Here is a 22,661-nt window from a genome sequence, read left to right as displayed (position 1 = left end):
TAAACATTGATTGATTGATTGATTGATTGATTGATTGATTGATTGATTGATTGATTGATTGATTGATTGATTGATTGATATTATTCCATGTACTTCTATAAGACATTCTGTTCTTTTTTCTATCTATTCAAATACTTTTTGGAACATTGAATTGCTCAATACATAAGAAATAGTTGACTTTTTAATGTTATTTTATGTTAAGCTTAAGTGTATAAAAAATGTAATTATTTTTACAGGGATTATTGTTGGATCTTGCAGTAATACTATGAGGGCAATCCTGCACTGTCCTTTTGTTATGAGTATTTCACTATATCAGCGAATATCTTTGAACATGATAAGTACAGTGGTGTACAGGGTCACACCAATCCATGCAGAATGATGTGATTGTACACGAGTTCTTTAAACTGGCTCAGTTGAGATGTTTTGTGCTACTAACGACATCATCAATTGTTCTTTATTTACCAGGTCTTTGTTTCCAACTCACATGTTCATGATATTGTTGAATTTGAAGTCAAAGCTTTTGCGTTCCTTACTTTCCATTATGAATCATTCTAATGCCCCTCTTTACTGTCTCTCCCCCTCTCAGTTCATTACCTTCACTGACTTGACCATTCCTCAGAGGCAGTATTACTGTCAGTTTACACCATCAAACAACCGTTTACACATCAGCATCTTAATGAGTGAATTAGTAAACACAACTGAATCAAAAGTATTTTAACCTTTCTCTCTTTATCTCTTTCTGCAGAGTGGTATGGCATTGACGTATGATCCCACCGGCATGCAGAACGGGTAGGTGGATACATTTCTTCTCAGATTTACTAACCTTGTGTACAACTTTAGAAGTCTTCTCATTTTATTTTGATACATGTTCCTGGCCAAATATTTGTAAACCACCTGTTTACGAGCCTTTATAAACCTTACACGTTCCCACACCAACAAATGCTCTTGCATGCAAATGAGCAGATGACAAAACATGCACATAATCAAACACGGGTCATTAACAAACACACACACACACACACACACACACACCATCTCTTTGTTTGACGCTGTTGCATGCTGTTGCCCTCATGCTAACATCTGACTGGTACAGATGGGGTATTTATTTATGCACCTATGCATACAAGCTGTCAGACATGTAGGTTTTGATTTCAGACAGGGAAGTTGGCCGATGTGGCAGTGCAGCTGTAAGACTTTCGTCAGCCGGGGCTATCTGCAGGGCTCTGGGGCTGCATGCAGAGAGTCGAGTGTCTGCCTGTTACAGGGGGAAATTGGCGATCGGTCCTGTCCGCTAGGAACTCTGCTGGTGATGCGATCCCAGGAGACGCTTCCCTCCAGCACTGTGTTTCTTTTCTCCTCCTGTCAACACAGTACTTCTTACTCTTTGGTCCCCTACATTCCTCCTCTTTTTCACGGGTGTTCTGTTTTGCTCTACACATTTACCTTTTATCGTCTTAGGTCGCGTTCACCCCAGCCTTGTTTAGTGAATCTAACCTGGAGCGTTTAACCCCTTGGTGCAGTTTGTTTGGGTTGGTGTGAACGTAGTCCGAGACCTCTGATGTGACCTAAACAACCGGACTCTGCTCCGCTTAAAACAGGTGGTCTTGGGGCGATTGCAAGTGAACTCTGGAGCTGTTCATCGCTGGTGTGAACACAATCGGAACCAAAACATAGGAAGCATAGTATTTACACGTCATTTCCTGTTCTGGTTACTGGAGCAGAAGTAAGCAAGCAAAAAAGTAAAAAAGCCCCACCAATACATAAAAGTGAGTGACGCGCACCTGAAACCAGTCCTTATCTTCTTGTCTGACCTCATCCTAAATGTCAATTAAACTTGTCTCTTTCTTCTTCACATCCCTTCCTACTCTCCATTCCAAGCAGATGATATACCTTTGGTCATCTATGGTGCCTTGTGCATGTGTAAATGCATGCTCACACGCAAGCATCTGTGTGCCTGCGTTGCTTAAGCCCCACTCCGACCTCTCTTCCGAGGTCATCGGAGCTCCTTCCGGGAAAGCGCTAAATGACTGTGAAATGCTAATGCAGTTAATTAGAGAGGCGAAAAAGCAGGCAGGGAAGGGAGTTGAATCAGAAGGGAGGGCTGGGTGGGTCAATAGGAGGGCAAAGGCAGAAATAAAGTCAGCCCAAGGAGAGGGGAAGGGTACGAATCACTTACAGGTTTGCGAGTCTTTCCAAGCTCGAGATCGGCTGGTTTCTAGGGTCTGATGCCAATCTGAGGTTATTGGAAACATGTGTCCCAACCAACCAGACCGCTTTTGGCTTAAAGCCTGTCCTCTCTTCTATCAGGGAGACACACAATTCTCTTTCTCTGGCTCTCTCTTTTTAATCTCTTGCCTTCTATCTGGTTTGTTTGTCCTTTTGTCTCTCCATCCTTCTCTCTCATTCTCCCTATCTCTGTTATTTGCGCTCTTATTCTGCCTTTCTATCTGTCTTCTCTTCCCTCTGTTTCTCCTGCCCACACACATGCACAAACACATATATTTTAGCAGGCTCCCCCACATTTCTCCGCTGAAAAGTCAGTGAGGTCGGCACTAAATCATTCACAAATTTTTCAGGGCAAACTCCTGACAGTGCGGCTAGGTCACACCGGGGATTCACAGAGAAGTTTTCAATTCGATCCCGTAGTAATGTTCTCTGTGCAATTACATGTTTAGTGTATTGTTTAAACAGGCGCGCTGGAGTCCCTATTGACAGTGTGCTGCTCAGGGCTAATAGCCTCCATCAATAACCTTGGATCTGTCCTCTGCCTACTATTTCTCTCTCTCAATACACATCACTCTAATGAAAAATACAATAAACACAATCAGAAGACCATATTGAATAACCCCGTTGCGGTCTCTCATTTGTATTCATCAGTGACAGTATCTCTAATGCAAGTCATACTTTAATTGTACAGTCAAACTATATATCTGTTCAAACTTTACAAGTTCAATGGGTGTAAAAGGTTGAAACATACATCATTAAATGTAAAACACACGGTGCTATTACTCAAAGAAAAACATGCTGTTAGAGAATGTTTGCGTGACTTACAACACACCTTTTTTCCTTGGAGACTATACTTGGAGACATTAGGTAAACCAAAGTTAAAAGGAACAAATGGAAAGCTAAAGAAAATCTATGTCCCTGCAAAGAGCTCAGGGAAAGTCTAAGTAAGCCGAGCCAGTGTCAACACACCTAAGATTGAACACGCAATCAACCTGCGTGTGAACCAGAGCCGAGCCTTGGCAAGACAGAATATATAGTGCTAATAATTCATGAGATTTCTTTCTAGCGCCAAGGAAGTGAACCACGTTGTATAACCATTGTAGCTATACTTTTTTATGCTATTACTTCGGCTTGAACCCCAAGTACTGCATACAAATCCAGCAGGGAGGCTGGATGTCAGTGTGAAGCACAATCCCATTCTGGAGCTGATCGCAGGCATTTGGAAACCAACTGCTTCCACCAGGCCAGGACTGCAATGGTTTAAAAATACCTGAGTTCAACAGCGCTCATGCTATCACTGACCGAACAAATGTAATGTGAAACAGAGGCGGGAGAGCACCTCGGCAAACCATTTCACCCTTGATATGAGATGTGCTGGTGTCGCAGTGGAGAAGCACCAATCCGTCATATATATCTGGCTGTCATCTCAGTGTGGTACAGATCTTTACGAATGAAATGAAAAAACTTGATATTTGGTTGTAGTTGGAAGTAACCTTAAATGTAACAGGGTGATTTTTTTCTCCACCAATTAGACATCCCTTGATTTGTAGCGAGTGCCTTTCTATGCATTCGAGGCCATGTTAGAATCGATAGGGGAGGGCTTCTCTCTGCCTCTCTCTCTGCTCCCTTGCTCCATTATTCAGTCAACGGACCACTTTAGGATCGATCGGGCACAGAAAAACGGCTCTGGCGGATGAAAACATGTCCTCTCTAGGTACACAATGATAATAAAGCACTGAGAGCCACAGCATTCAACCGCTGCAGGGGCTGAGAGGGGTGAAATGAAAAAAGAAGAAGAGATGGAGCAAAATCAGATAAGGGCGAATGGAGGGGGGGTGGATAGAGTACAACATCCACATGTTACAGATGCAGCTTTCTCTGCTAAGTGGAATGAGCGTAGGTCGGGACATAAAGGGCGATAGAAATACTCTCCCACTCACACATTAAGGTGATAATTCATTGTTATGCATGGCAATGGAGCAGACCCCTTTGTAACATGATGTGTGCTCCGGTGCAGTGTCAAGTCTCATTCCTAGACGTCTTTGATGGTGTGGCACAGAGTGTAGCTGCAATATTTATTGTTTCCATGACTGCCTTGATGATGTCTGATCCATTTTGTCAGTGGTGTCTTGAAGTGCACAGGGTATGTGAAAGCAAAGAGGTACAAAAGGCTCATTTTCACCTTTGCATGTGGCTACATCTGAAGAGCTAATAGTGCAGGGAAGCCTCTTGACTGCCGGTTGACTGTCTTGATTCGTTATTTAATACTTCCTAGTTGGCTAGTTTAATGATGTCAAAATCAAACATTTTCTTGTATGCTTTCATAGGTTCTACTCCTCGCCATACAGCATCTCCACCAATCGGATGATTGCACAGACGTCAATCACACCCTTCATCGCTGCTTCTCCCGTGTCTACATATCAGGTTGGTGAACAATCTCTTATGAATTTACGGTTCACAACCAGTGTTGAAATGCTGTAAGGGCTCCAAGATATCAGAGGGCACCTTAAACAGAAAATTCATTGTCAGATAAAGTATCATTTGTTTAGAATATTATAGCAAAGATTATGGTTTTGTTAAGTTTATTTCTTTCAAATGTAGCGTTCATTAGTAAACCGTTTAGTTATCAGCTTAGTTAACTAAACTCAACTGCATTGTCCTGTACTAGCACTACTACAGAGAACATGTTCAAGATTCAGGCATGCATTTTAACCTGACAATAGCTTGCTGGATGGCCAACAGATTTGGCGAAGCGACAACCACAGACATGACAAAAAAAACGAAAAGAAGCACTATAAAGTCTGTGTCTTTCACCAATCAAGAAAATATGGTGGAAACGTTGGTATATCTTTTACTGGGGTCCATTGTCTTATTATATGCCTATAATCCCAAGGACATACAGCCTTATAGAATAAATTGAAGTAAAAACAACTCTGTAGAGATGCATTAAAACCTGAGCTTTAGTAATGGATTATGAACATCTGTAGTGGTAAAGTAATACAATATTTTATTTTTGATTGTGTTTTTTATGTATGCCAATGTATCCCATAATTTAATTTCCAACAAATGCAGCAATGTTTACTGTTTTAATGATAATGTTTGCTAAAACTACAGTGCCCAGCTGTTTAAGTAAACTACCCGTCCATTAGCATCACAGGAGAAGTCTAAAAGTACAGAGAGAAGGATTAATGTCAGGATTTGAGAAATGGTGGAAAAGGTAGGACCCAAATGCAGACTACAAAAAGGTAAAGGTTAGTGATGGCAGTTTGACACTGAAGCTTCGAACGGAGCTTCAACCCTGGACTTCCTATTCCATAGAAGCAGTGCTTCAAAGCTTGCTTCAAATCACGTGACATATGACGTCCGAAGCAGCAACTGCTTCAAATCACGTGACATGTGACGTCCGAAGCAGCAACTGCTTCATTTCCTGAATGAATCACTTGACTGGTTCACGGTCCATTCACGCGATTCAATGCACTGCCTCGTCTCGATTCTGACAGGTTGAAACAGTTTCAAACTTGAGTGCTTCAACACTTTATGACCGCTCTAAACAATGCACAATGTGTGGGTTGTTGTCGTACTTTGCGTTGTTGCTGTTGAGTTGTTGTTGGTATTGCATTTTATATCATTATAGAGCAAGCCAGGAAGAAAGATAGGTCGTTCTGGCTCGGGAAACACTTCGAAATGTGGAGAAGTTGTGAACAAAAAGACAATTATCAGTAATATAAAAACAGTTCAATATTTCAAGGAATAGATAGCCCAGTGGGTACAGCCGGCGGCCCGAATGCGGCGATGTCCTCCGCGCAGCTGGTTCAAATCCCGGAATGGACGTATTTTAATCATTGCTTTTCAACTTTAATAACTGATAAAAGGCCCAAAAAACATGTCTAGCACTCTCTAGTCTCTTCTCAATAACCCAATACACACAATTATCAATCTTTAATTGCAAATAGAACATGATATTCAGTCTTAGTGTGAGTGTGTGCATCGAATATTTTTCAAGGCAAAGATACGTTAAACCCACTGCAGCTTTGCACTTCGCCAGGAGAGGTCGCTGTAACTGAAGCTTCGAGAAATGAACCTATTTCCGACACAATTGTCCAAGTGGTTCGACGCTTCATTCAAAGCTTCATTTTGCCATCACTAGTAAAGGTCTATAAACAAAAGCGAGCTTTATTACAAAAGCCGATGACAAAAAAACATGACATGAAACACAACGAAAGCACAAGGAAAAAACATTACCAAAAGACTGACCGACCGTGACTGACATGGAGGGAGACAGGAAAAACAAACAATGAACCGACAGGGGAACACAGGGAAAGACAAGACTAAATACAGAGAGGGGTAATCACAGGACGAGAAACAGCTGGGTAAGGGAAGCAGAAACACAAGGGCAACAGGTGAACACAATCAGACAATCAGACACAGGAGGGCAAACACAGAGACAGGAATCAACAGACAAGACAGGGGGTGAACACTTTTCAAAATAAAGACAGGAAACCAGAGACAGACAAAACACAACACAGACCGTGACAATTAACACATTATTGGTTTGGGTGTTTTCATGGGGTTTGCTGGCAGACGACTAAACGCATGAAAAATATGGAACAATAGCCGCCTCATCTACTATAGAGTGAAGTTAAAAATGTATGTGGGATCAGGGATTTGGAAATATGTAATAAATATTTTTGAGCTGATGCCATTCACAGCAGTTCTGGTCCTTATTTTGACCACTGTTTGTGTAGTGGGCACACAGGTCAAGCAAGTAGAGCTTGCTTTTTCTCAGGAAAGACTTTAAAACAAAAATGGAGTTATCACGCCTCTCCACTCAGGATAATTCTTCGTCTAGCAATGATAAAATACAGGCTTATATTGCAGCATTCCTCCCATTGATCTTTCATTCTTAGGCACAAATCCTCTTTTTGTCTCTCTATGTTCCCATGTGGTGTATCCTCCCTCTCCCACACGCACCAACCCTACAAACTCATGTCAAAGCTGGTTGCAGATGTAGCTGTGTTTCTTTCAGATATTGACTCAGTACTTGATTCTTAATCTCTCAAACACTATAGACTTTAAAACAAACGGCAGTCCTCCCCCCACAGATGTTCCCCTAGCACCGAACACTGTTGTAAACGAGACATATGCAAAGTCACGCCTTCAGAAAAGCAGAATTACACACAGAGACATCCTGCTTTTTGAGGAGAAACACAAGAAGGAATTAACCTTGCATTATGTTAACTCCCCATAGACAGACACAGGTAAGCAAACGTACACATGCACTCATTTCATTACTATGGATACCATGCCCTATTTACATGTGACTAAGGGGCCTTCAGGGACTCCTCATGTTGGGTTGGGCAGTAGGAGATGAAAGTGGTGATTTGTGCAGGCTTTGATGATGAAACCCTCCACTGTGAAGCCGTAATTATTAGACTCTCTGTGGTCTTCATATCCTCTTATAATTACAACATAACGTACTGTATAGTGGACCCTCACATACTGCTGTAATATTCTTTAAGACACACTTTCGTAGGGACTGAGGCTCTGAAATAGGCTTGTAAAGACTTGAGCTAATGATTCATTTTCTCTCTTCTCCTCCTTGGTTTCCTGATTTGCACTCCTGTCCTGTCATTCTGTCTTCCAATTGTCCTTCTTTATGTTCGTTCCCCCTCAATTCTATATTCACTTATAACTGTCTTCTTTTTTATCTTCCTTCTCCTCTCATCTCTTCCTCACCTCCCTTTTGTATCCTCCTACACATTCCCATCCCCTCCTTTAATTACTTTATTTTCTACTTCCCATCTGACCTCTTTCTTCATGTCTCATCTTCTTGTTACCTATCTTCTCATCTCCTCTCTGATCCGACCTTCTTCTCTCCACAGGTCCAGAGTACGTCTTGGATGCCACACCAACAGTATGTTATGCAACCTACAGTAAGTTTTTGAAACACACTCTTCTTTATTTTTTTGGGTCATTTGTTATCTTGTCCTAGCAGAAAAATGTTCTCCATTATTTTCATCAACTTTTTTTACTCGTTTTCATCGCAGTGTCTAACTTTCTCTCAGCGCTGACTCCTTCTAGGCTTTTTAGTCTGCCAAACTGAAAAAAAGCATGGCTCATTTAAAAAAGATAATGTGAATGTGTCATTTTGGCTGCCACAGGATCTCTTAGACAAAACCTTCAAATGCATCTATTTAAGGAAAATAGAGACAGTTTGTCACGTCACCAGTTTTAATTTTAATATTTATCAATAGCAAATAGCAAATGGGAAAATGACACACCGTTGTTCTAATAATTGCAGCATGTGAGAGTTAAACCCAAGTCAGATTAAGAAAGCAAAGTTCTCTTCGTCTGAGTCCTACCCTGCTGAATCAGCCTGTGAATAACCTCCTAAAAGCAGCTCGCTCAGCAGAGCAGAGCCTGTTTTCTATAATAAAGGGTTGCCCCCTGCTGGGTTGAAATGAAACTGCAGATAGGAAGCTGCAAGTTTAGTCACATATGATGCCTGTAAGTGTAGTTGTACAGTCAATACATCTCCTATATCTCCCTCACACACACAAGCTCAATCCGACACAAACTTTAAGGTTTCCTTAGGGACTGTATACAGGTGTAGTAACTCGCTCTGACATCCTGTCCATCACAAATACAGTACCTTCCTTCAAATGCTGTATTCAATCTCTATACCTTCATACTCTTTATCCTTTTCAAGGGAGAGAAATGAACATATATATTGCGGAAGTTTTCTTTTCACTCGTCTTGAAGATGACGTGAAAATAATATATTTACCTGTAGTGTCTGGCATTATTTTCAAAAATAATTTAGGATTATTGTTGCTATGTCAGGCCTAAATAAGGCCTCAGCAGTTCAACCTCACTCACCGGTGATTATTTCTCAGCACAGCAGGTTTAATGGATGTGAAATTGATAGGCAGAATAGATGCATGTCAGGACCATGCACTAACCTTGAGAGTGCGTGAGATGAACAATACATCTTAATCACCTCTTTAACATTTATTCATCTAAAGTGTACATTTATAATTTTCTATTAAGTTTAGAAGTAAGATTAAACCAGCTTGTAAAACATTCATTTCATTTTTTATACTAGTGGGTTTTATTACACACCTGTTCTGAATGTCCTCTCATTGTAGACAGGGATCATATGAAGGATAAGGAAATGTCACAGTGGAAAAGTATTTGTTATTGGGAACATTTCAGTCTGAAGTGAGGGAGTTAATCATAAGACTAGTGCTCAATCCAATGAGGATTTCAGTGAGCATGGTCATCACGGCTGGCAAAAGCCTTCCGACACGCCACATTATCTGGACAGCCATGAATTTCCAAGACGACACTGATTTTTTGGAATGGAGGAATGGGTTTTCCAGGACAGCAGTCTCCTTTATTTGAGATATTTAAAAAAAATACAGACACAGACATATTTTCATCAAACTGCAAGTGTGAGTAAGTTGTTTTCCGGGCTATTTCATACCTGCAAATTGAGTTATGCTCCATAGAAATTGTCCGTTGTAAGGCGATGGGAGATACAGGCAGCACAGATAGGTATATCAGCCGTGCACTGAGGAATTCCAGCAATTCTGTCACAACACAATAGTTAAACTGGTTCCAAATTCTCTTGTCCCCCTCTCTATATAGCTCTCCCTGGATATCTGTCTTCCTCTTTGTGTCTATCTGCAAACCCCTAAAATGCTCTGTTGTCATGTTTGATTAAAATTATGTCTGTGAGAGAGGATAATACCCTTCTGTAAATGTGTTTTCAAACAAATGTCCAATCTAATTATCTGGCCGGCCACTTGATATGACTGCGCAAGTCTTGGGAAAACAAAGAGAGGGAGACATGGGAAGAGAGAATAAGTTATTGGAGAAAGAGAAAATAAATAAATAGGAGAACTGTGTGCGTTTGACAGAGAGAGGGAAAGCAGAGGAAAGAAGGGATTACAAAGAACAAATCGGGAACAAAGAAAAGAAAACAACTGCTGCAGAAGCATGTCTGGGCTGTGCGCTTCTGTTCCCCAGCCTTGTCTCTGCATAGTCAAAATCCCTGTTAGACAACAAAGGCAAATGCTTGTCATTGTATTTCCTGGATACAGAGGAGCGTGGCAAATTAAAGCTGCGTCTGGGAGGGAGACTGAGAGAGACACAGCGGCTTAATTCTGTTCCTATGGTAGCAGAGGCGTCCTCTCCGCTGTGGTTGCTGGTAACTTTGATTTATGGCGTGCGCTCATTGACACATTTAGGTTGATGCACACAAGCACGCCCCTGCTAATCACATCATTCGGTTAGATTTTCTTACATGTTTGGAAGGGTAACTATGTGTGTCACTGACAAAAAAGGCGTCACAGATACAGACTGTAGGCAGACGGTTACTTAAGAAATAAATACCTCTTATTAAAAGGTTAGAATGAGAGAAATAAAGACACTATCAAAGGGATTAAAGAAGGTGCACACATACTTCATTTTCACTCATAGGCACAAGCACTTTCTAATGAATTCAGATACACACACACACACACGCAGTAACACACCTATACACACAGTGAAGTGCCTTAAGGACTGTGTGTTTCTAAGCCTTGGTGGAATGCCCAGATTACTTGAACTCCCTGTTTTTACATCTTAATTAGTGAGAGAATGTCTTTGTGCATAATTACTCACAAATCCCCCTACAGAAAATGAATGATTACCCTAACCATGCATGGCAAGAAAGAGAAGGGAAGGTGGCTTATTGGGGAGCGCTGTAATGAGACATCCAAAGAATTGGGATTTTGGATCTTCCTGAGTTAAATTGCTATGTTAAACCTATTTGAGCAGACAAAAGGGGGGGGGGGGGATAATGTGTCGGAAGAAAGCACAGATCAGTACATATCTAAGCCTCTATAGTGCACAATGCTCCGTTTGTTTCCTGTTCTCTTAAAGGGGCCCTATGATGCTTATTTCAGGTTTTATAATTGTATTTTGTGACTCTACTGTGACATGTTTACATGCTTCATGTTCAAAAAGCTCTTCTCTTCTTCTCATACTGCCTGTGCTGCAGCACCTCCTCCTGGTTAGCTGGACGGCTCTGTTTTGATTGTTCAAACGCTTAGAGATATGTGCGCACTTACATTACCTTATGACCTGTCAGCATGCAGAACACATGCATGTTGACTTCATGTAGAACATTTTTGTAGAATATTTGTGTGCTGTACAATGTAAAATAATATATAAATCAGGTTGTAGTTTTACAGTTTAAAACCATAGTCCTACCCTGCCAATTTATCCCTTTTAGCACATTTTCAAACTCAGTCCCTGGGCAGGTGTATGACTGACAGCTACAAAAAATAGTTTCAAAATAAAAAATGTAACTTTGTAGAGTAATACAAGCACGTCTTCTCAGACCACCGCACCTGAGAGAGAATTAAATAATGTAGATTATATAGACCTGCATGCTCGCCCACACAGATAGCTCCCAGCAGCAGTTAATGGTTTTCTCCCTAAACGGGTGTCATTATCACCAATACTGTGTATGTGAGGCTGCAAAATGCCTGCAGCAATCTGCTAGTCAGCTTTACTTTACTATAAAATTATAGCAGAAGAAGAGAAGGAGGGAGAAAGACGAAGTTCAAAGTTGAAGCAGATCTTGTATTTTTCTCTCTCTTGTCCTCGGGGGAAAAGATAACTGTCTGTCTTGCGCACTCATTAATTGCTTAGCCTGGTAAAAAGATGTCTGATACATGAAAACATACACACTAACACAGGCTCAACACACACCCACTGTGCCTGCATAGACACGCAAACATAGCAAGTTTAACACTTGTACAGCTGTAAATCAAAGCAGATAATTAGTCATTGTGCGTTTTCTTTTTGGCCCTATGTAGCGTTCTTTCTGAATTGAATCCTGCTGCGAGATTGGATGAAGCGAGAAAGAGTGAGGGAGGATGAGAAATCATTAAACGTATTATAGAAGTATGAAAAGCTTGGGTATTAGCTAGATTCTGGCTGCTGAATATACCTGCCGGAGCCAAAGCTTTGTGCCGGTGTGTGTGTGTGCGTGTGTGCGTGCGTGCGTGCGTGTTGAAATAGTGCCACGCATTCACTTGTGATGTTGAGGACAGTGTTGACAGAGCATCACTGATAGCCAGGCGGCTTTGTACTTCAAACAGATCTCTCTATAAAGACAGCAGTCAGGAGGAAGAGCACTGTTAACAGTTCTGACTGTAATGTGTGTGTGTGTGTGTGTGTGTGTGTGTGTGTGTGTGTGTGTGTGTGTGTGTGTGTGTGCTTGGCTTGCAGACTTAAGGATCTTCACGTACAGATCTGCAACTGTGAGCAACTCTGATAGACTGTATGTGTCTTCAAGAGGAATGCTTCACACAGCTAGAACTTTCATTGCTCTGAGTGTGTGTTGGTGTGTGTTTACCTGTGTGCTTAGGCGCTTTCACACCGGAGTACTTTTCCCAGAAATAGTTCCGATAGTTCCTGGGATGTTGCGTTCACACCAAAACATTTCGGGAACCTTTTCACCCCTTTTTAGTCCCTGCTAGAGAGTAGGGACTTTCCTGGGGAGAAAAAGGTTCCAATTTCTGATTGGCTGGGCGAATTGCAAACCACGCCACGTAAAACTCGGAAAAGTGTTTGTGAAGCCGCCATTTTATTTCCTTGCATTAGCATTATTAGCATTAGCCCAGCGCACCAACGGAGAGAGACTAACTTATGGCAACACAAAATAAAACGTGGGATCGGTGGAGTGATGAGGAGGTGTCAGCACTTCTGACGAGTTACCCGGAGCTTCGGGTGGCGATTTATTGCCACCCAAAGTCCCGGACTCCGGGGGGCTCCGGGACTTCGGGTGGCAGTATACGCCGTGAAGTTGTTTGCGGCCTGCCAGTAAACCCAAAGCAGAAGAAGAAGTGACGTCAGCGGCTTCGTTTGCGTAATCCTCCCTCAGGGACTTATTCCGGTGTGAACGCGATTTACAAGGCAAGGCAAGGCAAGGCAAGGCAAGGCAAGGCAAGGCAAGGCAAGGCAAGGCAAGGCAAGGCAAGGCAAGGCAAGGCAAGGCAAGGCAAGGCAAGGCAAGGCAAGGCAAGGCAAGGCAAGGCAAGGCAAGGCAAGGCAAGGCAAGTTTATTTATATAGCACTTTTCAACACAAGGCAATTCAAAGTGCTTTACAAAAAATGAAAGAGATTAAGAAAATGGCATTTAAAATCAGTCATTAAAAAGAAAAGCTAATAAAATAAACATTAAAAGAAAAAATACATGGATAAATGTTACAGTGCTGTCAATTAAACATTAAAAGAAAAAAGTACATGGATAAAAGTTATAGTGCAGTCTAAGATATGAATAGTTCAATTAAAAGCAGCGACAAAAAGAAAAGTCTTCAGCCTGGATTTAAAAGTAGTCAGAGTTGCAGCGGACCTGCAGGTTTCTGGGAGTTTGTTCCAGATATTTGGAGCATAATAACTGAACGCTGCTTTACCATGTTTAGTTCTGACTCTGGGGACAGAAAGCTGACCAGTCCCTGAAGACCTGAGAGATCTGGATGGTTCATAATTTAGCAGGAGGTCAGAAATGTATTTTGGGCCTAAACCATTCAGTGCTTTATAAACCAGCAGCAGTATTTTGAAATCTATTCTTTGACACACAGGAAGCCAGTGTAAAGACTTCAGAACTGGAGTGATGTGATCCACTTTCTTAGTGTTAGTGAGGACTCGAGCAGCAGCGTTCTGAATTAGCTGCAGCTTCCTAATAGATTTTTTAGTGAGACCTGTGAAGACACCATTGCAGTAGTCGAGTCTACTGAAGATAAAAGCATGGACAAGTTTTTCCAAATCCTGCTGTGACATTAGTCTTTTAATCCTAGATATATTCTTTAGGTGATAGTAGGCTGATTTAGTAACAGTTTTAATGTGACTGTTGAAACTCAGGTCAGAGTCCATGACTACACCTAGATTTCTGGCTTTATCTGTTGTTTTGAACATTGCACACTGAAGCTCAGCGCTAACTTTTATACGTTCTGCCTTGGCTCCAAAAACCATTACCTCAGTTTTATCTTTGTTTAATTGAATTACTAGATAGTTCCGGGGAAATAAAAGTTCCGGGGAAAAGTTCCGGGAACTTTTCCTGGGAAAAGTACTTGGTGTGACAGCGCCTCTTGTGTTGTTGCGAGCCTCTTTATGAAATCCTATAGCCGACTGCTGTACAGCTATGCCTGTGCCTAAAATACCTAGATTCAATTCAAGTGTTTGTGAAGCCGCCATTTTATTTCCTCGCATTAGCATTATTAGCATTAGCCTAGCGCACCAACGGAGAGAGACTAACTTATGGCAACACAAAATAAAACGTGGGATCGGTGGAGTGATGAGGAGGTGTCTGAGCTTCTGTGCCTAAAATACCTAGATTTAATACGTGTTCTTCTAACTTCCTGTCTCAACACGCAGCTTCAGAGGTGCTGACTGCTCTCTGGAGCGATGCTGACACATATCCGGTGATGCTGTCTGGGCTCATAGGAAGTGCAGTTAAACAGCTATCACAATTGAACAGTGTTTATCTCCACGGAAATGTTGCCAGGCACCTCGGCTCACAGTTTGAGGAGTCTCCTGTTAAATGCTGTAGAGAGTCTGAAGCCGAAAAGGAGAGCGCATCAAGGTGGTTGCGGGCATCAAAGCCCCTGACGTTGAGGAGATTTACAGTAAAAGCCTTTCTGCTCCACTCAGGGCTATGTTCTGTCAGGCCTGCCAGGCTCACAGTTTGCAGTCATCAGACTTAACTGGGTTGGAAGTATTCCTTTAACTAATGTATGTCTACTAGCTGCTTGTCTTAAAAAGCTATTCTTTAGCTGAATAGCATAAAAAACATCCTTTATACAGTGGAGCGCACACATCGAGTGACATGTTTTGCTGACATAACGTATGTTATCTAGTTTCATTTTAATGGTCTACCTTGTCAGTTTGCAGTGCTGGAGTGTAACATTTACTCGAGTACTATACTTAAGTTAAAATGTTGCAGTGCTTGTATGTACTTTACTTGTGCTTTATATTTCTACTCCACTACATCTCAGAGGGAAATATTTATCTGACTTTATATATTAGTAATATTATTATTAATCGGAAATAAAATCAACAATCGATAATGATGAGATAAAGCAATTAAATAAGCTCCACCTTTAACAGTTGTAGAGTGATGTTTACATTATTGCATATTATTATTCTATTGCAATGATATAATAAATAGAATTCTAAAATGAGCTGCAGTGTAGTATTTCACTTTTACTTTCTGTGCAATGACAATATTTTCATGCTAACACTTTTACTAAATTAACATTTTGTACTTATGTTGTTGAGTATTTCTACACCATTGTGTTACTACTTTTACTTAAGAAACAGATACATCTTCCACCAAGTCATTTTGATATGTGATTTTGACATGATCCAGAGGAATAGTTACATTTCTGAAACACTAATTTTTAGTTTTCTTGCTGTCCTCCACTCTCTTCATATTCAACTATCTGTCAATATTTTAGTCCAGCCAAACTCCATACGCAGTTTTTTGTGTTTTTCCTTTTGTTTAATTCATCACATCAGTTGCTTTTCATATGCAGTTACACTTAATGACTGAATATAACCTGTACCCTGTACAACAATATCTACAGGGCCGCCCCACCCTACAGGCCGATCATGCAGACTGCGTGGGGCTTCACCTTGCGGAGGGGGCCTCATCTTGCGAAGGGTGCCTCAACTGAGCCGAAAATGCAGCGCACCTATGCGCTTATGCGCAGGCCCGCCTTAACCTGCCATCAGGCCCTGAGGCTGATGGCAGGTTTTTGTAGGCCCCCTATTTAAACAACAAATCAAAGTAATTTATAGCCTCGGCAGGCTCTTTGAATAACACACATAAGATAAGAATAAACAAGTTTAAATTATTTGTTATTGGTTGTGATCATATTCTAAAGATGTTTGGATTATTGAAAAATATACAGCTCTCTTTCATGAGTGTTGAGAGCTGTATCCATAAATTCATTTTGTGCTCAAAGTGCTCCAGATTGATGCATTTAACTTCAACATTTAAAAACAAAACCTCCCGGGGGTGCATACCCCCGGACCCCCCTAGAGGATGTGAGGTCCACCCCCAAATAAAGCAGGTTAAAATAATTAAATTGCAAAAAATGTATTTTAGTAAACACTGAAACCGGGTCCCACAGACCCAAACAGAACACAAAGGTTAAAGGTAAGCATATAATAATGTTAAAATGTGCTAAATATGTACACTGCAAAAAACAAAAGAAAGAGGAGTAAAAGTAGCTCACGACTTTTTTTATTTTTTGAAAGTAGCTCTCATCCTAAAAAAGGTTGGCGACCCCTGCATTCGAGCGTACAAAGTGTAACTATAAGTATCTGAAATAAATATGTGTACTGAAACAAATACCAATAACTGTATTGCATTGTTTTCTTATGCGCAATTACTTCATACTGTCTTTGTCTTTTTCGTCCTGCATTTATTGTGCCCCCCTCAGGAAATAACTGGCCCCAGCCTGGCCTCCCCAGTCAAATTGGTCTAGAACCGCCACTGGGGGGGATATAGCCAGTCTCTGATTGTGTTACGTTATTATGAGAGTGCTCTCATACTTGTTTGATTCTGAAATTGTATATATTTATATAAATATATATATATACCTCTGTGTGTGTGCGTGTGTGTGTGTGTCCCCGCATCTGTAGCCTGTTATTGTCTCATTATACCGCACTGTGATTTAATTAAAAGTAAATATATAAGTCATCATGAACACAGTTATGTCCATCAGAGGGCTGCTGTGCCTCGATCCTGTCATCATTAATGGATGTCTCTTTAAAATGACTGCTCAGAGGAGAGGAGTTCTCATTTCTCTAACCGCCTGCTGCCTCCCCTCCGCTCTCCTCGGTTCCCCACCTCGGCTCCTCCACTCTCATCTCCTGTGGGCGGGACTAAGACACAAGGATAGGAGTGGAGGAGGGGAATTAGTGAAATGAGAAAGGGCCCAGGTCAATCCTCCGATGCACAAACACATAGGCCTCACGCCGTACGTGCGAATGGGACTGCCGTTAGCCGTCGTCAATCGCGGTCCGTGCCCCCCACGGGCGACGTCTTCACTCGACGCTGGAACTACGCTCCGTTGAGCGCCCGTGTCACACAGAAACAGGCTCCCCGAAACGCTGTCGCTGACGAAGAGGAGCCTGCACGTGCCGCCGACGCTCAGAGCCACTACTGAGCGCCGGCCCCTCCGTTTCCCGGGGGTTTGTAGCTGCACGGAGCGATGCATCTCTTCGCCCTTGTCCCGAAACGTGCGTGGTAAACGCACTCTCCGGTGTCTCCACGCCGGCTAGCCACAGCCGTGTCCGGCCTCCGCCACGCTTTCTTGACTGCCGGTGGGCCGCTGAGCGTCGCGGCTAACGTCTCTGCCCCGGGCTGTTGCGTAGCCAGGAAAAAACGATCCGCTTCCTCAGCCAAAGCACGGGGCTCCGTGACAGGCGTGTTGGCCAGCGCCGTCTGTACCCGCGGAGGCAAGTGACGCAGGAAAATCTCCGTGAATAAAATCCGGGGATCTTCCCCCCTAGCAGATTTAGCATTTTCTCCATTAGCTGGGATGGCTTGCTGTCTCCTAGGCCTTGAATGTCAAGTATCTGGCGGGCCCTCTCCTTAGCAGATAAGCTAAATGTCTTAAGGAGAAGGGCCTTAATCGCCTCATATTTGCCATGATGTGGGGGGGCTGCGATGAATCCCACCAACCTGGACGACGTGGAGCTCCCCAGCGCTGCTACCACATGGTAGTATTTTAGGTCCCCGTCACGGACCTGTCGGCAGGCGAAATGTGCCTCCACGTGTGCGAACCATGCCTCCGCGGCGTGCTCCCAGAATTCCGGCAGCTTTATGAAAACATCGCGCTCAGCCATGTTCGTTAATTTTCCGGAAACTTTCTCGGAAAAGTCAGGGTCACCAGTGTAGTGCCGTGAAAAGAGAGTCGGAGGCGGTGTATTAAGAATGGAGTTCCAATCTTTATTATCCATTACTTTCAGAGAGGTTAACACATGCACTGCTCTGCCTGATGAGCTAGCAGGAATGGCAGCTAAAGCTACAGGTGTTCCCCACTAAAGGGTCCGTGTGGCAACACAATAAGCAAGGTGAATTATGTCCAATAACGTGTCACCACAGTAGGCTATTAAAGTCAATGGAGAGAGAAAACGTATCTTTTGATCCCGTTTAAATTGTGCCACCAATTACACATAGGCCTATGATGTTTGTCAATCTTAAAAAATAATTTCCATGTAAAAAAAGTCACAGTTTCTCGCAAAACTGTTGAAATATAAGACTATGAAAAATACCCAACTAGAAAGACTACAAATCCCAGAGTCGCGTAAGTGATGTCATAACTGATGTCACAATTGTTTTCCTCCGCTAAATAGAAGATATAGCTAACATAAGATAACTTTAACAAGATGCCTGTGTGCTTAGTACCAGGCTGTAATCATGCCAGCAATGGGTCTTGCTCGTTCTTTCGCTTCCCGTCTGATGAAAGGACCAGGAGTGGCTGGATCAAGTTAGCTACCTAGCTAGTAGCAAGCACGTTAGTTAGCATTACAGTCTTAGCCTTGTCAATCATTTGTATTAGCCTTAACATGAAGTAACATCAAGTAACCCAAAATGTTAAACAGTAAGAGTAGTAGTCATATTTCGTGAACCCTTTGAAGAGTACTGTCACACCGGGGTGATCATTCTATAATACACCATTTAAGCCCGGGGGAGAAATGCTAACACTAACGCTACATTAGCACCGGCGATCTGTTCTACTTCATGCTATCTGCACAAATGGTTGACATTAAACATTAAAAAGATCAGGCAGTTCAGAGAGAATCAAAGGAAGGCAGGCAGCTTTGCATGACATTTTTCTGGACGTGTTGATAGTCAATCACTTTTTTGACAAGACAGTGACGGCCATCTTGGTGACGTGTGTTGTTGTGAGAGTCTGCGAGACCAGAGATGTAGTTCATTGAGCGTTTCAGACAAACAAATGTGTTACTTCACAGTTTTACGACACATTTTAATTTTTTTGACTTGCAAAATTATCTTTGAAATTGACAAACATCATATGTGTAATTTGTGGCACAATTCAAACGGGATCGAAAGATAATCTTTCTCTCTCCATTGACTTCAATACATAATTTTTCCGAAATAAGGTCCCATGGAGCTCCCCCGGAAGGGGAGGGACTTCGCCACTCTATTGTCCGCTGTGGCTCTTTTTCTCCCTCCCCGAGGCAAGCGTTTGCTCCTGCTGCTGTTATTCATTGCAATCCCTCCCTCGCTGTAATTCTCTCTGGTTAGTCCACCAGCAGATGACAAACACCCACCTCTCCGCCTCTTCCAAGGAATGAGGGGACCATGCGGCAGAGTTTCAGTTAGATTTTTTTTCGCCGGTCAACATGTCCGTTAAAGTTGAAATCTTCCGGACAAAATTAGAAAAGTGCCGGTCAAAGGTCTTCTTTGTTATTTATTGAGCTTTAAAACAAATTAATAATGACTCTATATAATCATATAAGAATAAAACACGGAGGACGGAGATCTCTTTTTGTCCCCCTCTTCTCCCTGCTGCAGCCTAGCAGCTGATCTCAAAGCACCTCCCCTCTCCTGCAGGGGGGCGTGGTCAGCTGCAGCTCACAGAATCAGCCTCTGCAAAAACAGGGCTGGAAAGAGCAAATAGAGCGAAATTAGGCATGGCTAAAATGCAGGATCTGTTTGGTATTTTGAAAAAAAACCTATATTTATATATTTTATATAGGTATGGCCCTACAATATATTGTTCAAATATAGCATGATAGGTCACCTTTAAACAAGTACAAACCACAGACTGTCTGTGTCATGGCGAATACAGTCGCTGGTTTATTTATGTCTGTTTAGGCCGCTGTTGTGAGTGTGGACGGTCGGAGCATATACAGCATTAGCTTAGCCGATCTCCATTCAGAAAACATGCATTTTAAAAGGTTTTTTGCCTGCCGTCTTGTCTGCAGACTTGTCAAAGCATTAATTCATGGTTTTTACTAACCGGTATCAGTATGTTGTTACTTCGGCATCATTTTTAAACGTGTATTACAATTAAATCAATGTAAAATATGTTCATTTTGTTGTAGTTGCCAGCGGTTCTCTCACTAGTTTAGCATACTCAGCCCGGTTGTTGGAAGAACCTCGATTTTGGAGAGCCAGAAAACTGTGCATGCTCTACGACGACGACACTCGCGAAGCAGAGGGCCTCATCATATAACTTTGCATGGGGCCTCATGTTGGCCAGGGATGGCCCTGAATATCTATAATCCCGTCCTCTCTCTTGTCCTCCTGCCTCAGGGTGCTGTGATCAACCCTGCATCGCCTCTAGAGTCCAGTCTGTCTCTCCACCCCTCCAGTGTGATGGCTCCCCTCACCCAGCAGATGAACCACATGTCTCTGGGCACCACAGGCACTGTGAGTCTGAGCTCCTCTAAACTACTTTGCTCTGCATGCATCTGTGTTATCTTTTGATTTGTATTACATTAATATACTTCGTCAAGTAGATATCGCCATGATCTGCTGTAATTAAATGATCTCACAGCAGAAAGAGCACACATGGATTTGCTAATTGCCTTTTTTTATTTTGCTGAAATCTGTGATGACCCTGGTCCAAGCCTTACTATAACGTTATGGTTAGTGAAATGCAGGGGTGGGAAAAAAGTACTCAGATTTTTTACTTCATAAAAATATGCATTATTTAAATACTCCATTCCACAGTAAATTTCTGAGTAAAATTGACTCAAATTGAAGAAAATTTGACTCTAAAAATATTACATTTGGTCCCAACCTATATAGAGTAAAATGTACTCTTTGTTCAGAGTTGTATTTTTAGAGTTTATTTTACTCTATTATGTGCTTAGATTTGACTCTGCTTAATGGTTATTTACTCTATGTAGTGTATATTAAAAACAACTCTACTGCCATTTTACTCATAATAGAATAAATGAACCATAATGATCTTTACAATAAAAAAGGTCAATAAACCAAAGTGCTTAATGAACATGAGTGGGCGTGTGTGAAGCTGACCATTGAGCGGCCCGACCAAGCAAGGAGGCAGAGAGTTCAAATACAACCCGGTGTGGGCATTTATTCATCGCTGTGGTACATGATACACATCCTCAATATGACTGTCTCACGTGAACACAGTCACCAGCAACAAGGATCTCACACACACACACACAGGAAAACAGAACCTAAATACACACAGACTAATCAAACCAACAAGACACAGGTGAGGAGGGAGGAGAAACACAGGGCACCAGGTCAACGCAATCAGCAGCAACAGACAAGACGGGAAGGGGAACACCTTTCAAACTAAAACAGGAAACAGAGACAGACAAACTAAAATATAGACAGATCGTGACAAATATATGCATACATTACATATATTTACATGCTTCCTGTGCAATGTTTTAGCGTGGAACAAAGTAACATACTTCGCCAATAATGAAGCTAATATAATCCGTAACGGAGACCGAGATCTATGGCCCCAGAGATCACCTCCGTTACAGCGTGGTCACGGTTTAACTCCAATAGAATTAAATCTCTGCATTTTTTTATCGCACTCTAGAAGCTATGAGTAATAAATACACTCCAAGATGATTAAATATCACTATTTCAGAGCAAAATAGTAATTACTAATTAAAAATACTCACCAATATTTCCTGTGTACAAGCAAAAGTCCTGCTTTTAAAACCATACCTAAATAAAAGTGCTGGGATCAAATTATACTTATAGTAAAGTACCAAAAGTCAAAGTAGTCGTTATTCCTTATGGCCCATTTTTTTTAATTAAACTGCTGGATTATGATTGTTAATGCATCAAAATGTTCATCACAGCCAGTAGGTGGAGCTAATTTGCGGATTTTGCGCATGTAAAATATACTGCTGCTTGATATTTTAACCAATTATTATGTATAATGTTTATTTATAAGTCGTTTTACATGTTTTATAGCCAATAATCTGAATCTGCAAAGTAACTAAAGCTGTCAGATAAATGTAGTGGAGTTAAAAATAGAATGTTGGCCTCCAAAATGTAGTGAAGTAGAAGTATACATTTGCATATAATGAAAATACTCAGGTAAAGTACCTCAAAATTGTGCTTGAGTACATTACTTGAGTAAATGTACTTTGTTACATTACACCACTGGTGAAAGGTTACAAAAACACATATTTCAGCAGGAATAGCAGTACTATGAAACACAAGCTTCTGGGGGACATATTGTTTGTGTCTGTATCATCATACTGTGTCCCCCCCCCCTCCCCCTCTCTCTCTGCAGTACATGCCTGCTGCAGCTCCTATGCAAGGAACCTACATTCCCCAGTACTCTGCAGTGCCTGCCTCTGCCATCACAGTGGAAGTAAGGACTATAATAAATT

The 22,661-nt window shown here is 41.8% G+C and overlaps 1 protein-coding gene across 8 annotated transcripts in view; it reads left to right on the top strand.

Annotated features, from left to right (window-relative positions):
* The window catches only part of LOC117537445 (RNA-binding motif, single-stranded-interacting protein 3-like), a 141,132-nt gene that overhangs the window by 114,607 nt on the left and 3,864 nt on the right, over positions 1 to 22,661 (top strand). For all 8 annotated transcript variants that reach the window (XM_034202664.1, XM_034202667.1, XM_034202663.1 and 5 more), the window contains 5 exons: positions 746 to 789; positions 4,554 to 4,650; positions 8,109 to 8,159; positions 20,581 to 20,697; positions 22,562 to 22,642. In XM_034202664.1, the coding sequence (XP_034058555.1) occupies positions 746 to 789; positions 4,554 to 4,650; positions 8,109 to 8,159; positions 20,581 to 20,697; positions 22,562 to 22,642 (390 nt within the window). The remainder of the gene's footprint in view (positions 1 to 745; positions 790 to 4,553; positions 4,651 to 8,108; positions 8,160 to 20,580; positions 20,698 to 22,561; positions 22,643 to 22,661) is intronic.

Source organism: Gymnodraco acuticeps, unplaced genomic scaffold, assembly GCF_902827175.1.
Source record: "Gymnodraco acuticeps unplaced genomic scaffold, fGymAcu1.1, whole genome shotgun sequence".
NCBI lineage: Eukaryota > Metazoa > Chordata > Actinopteri > Perciformes > Bathydraconidae > Gymnodraco > Gymnodraco acuticeps.
The sequence above is the reverse complement of the archived record's forward strand: the minus strand, read 5'-3'. Positions and strand labels throughout refer to the sequence as shown.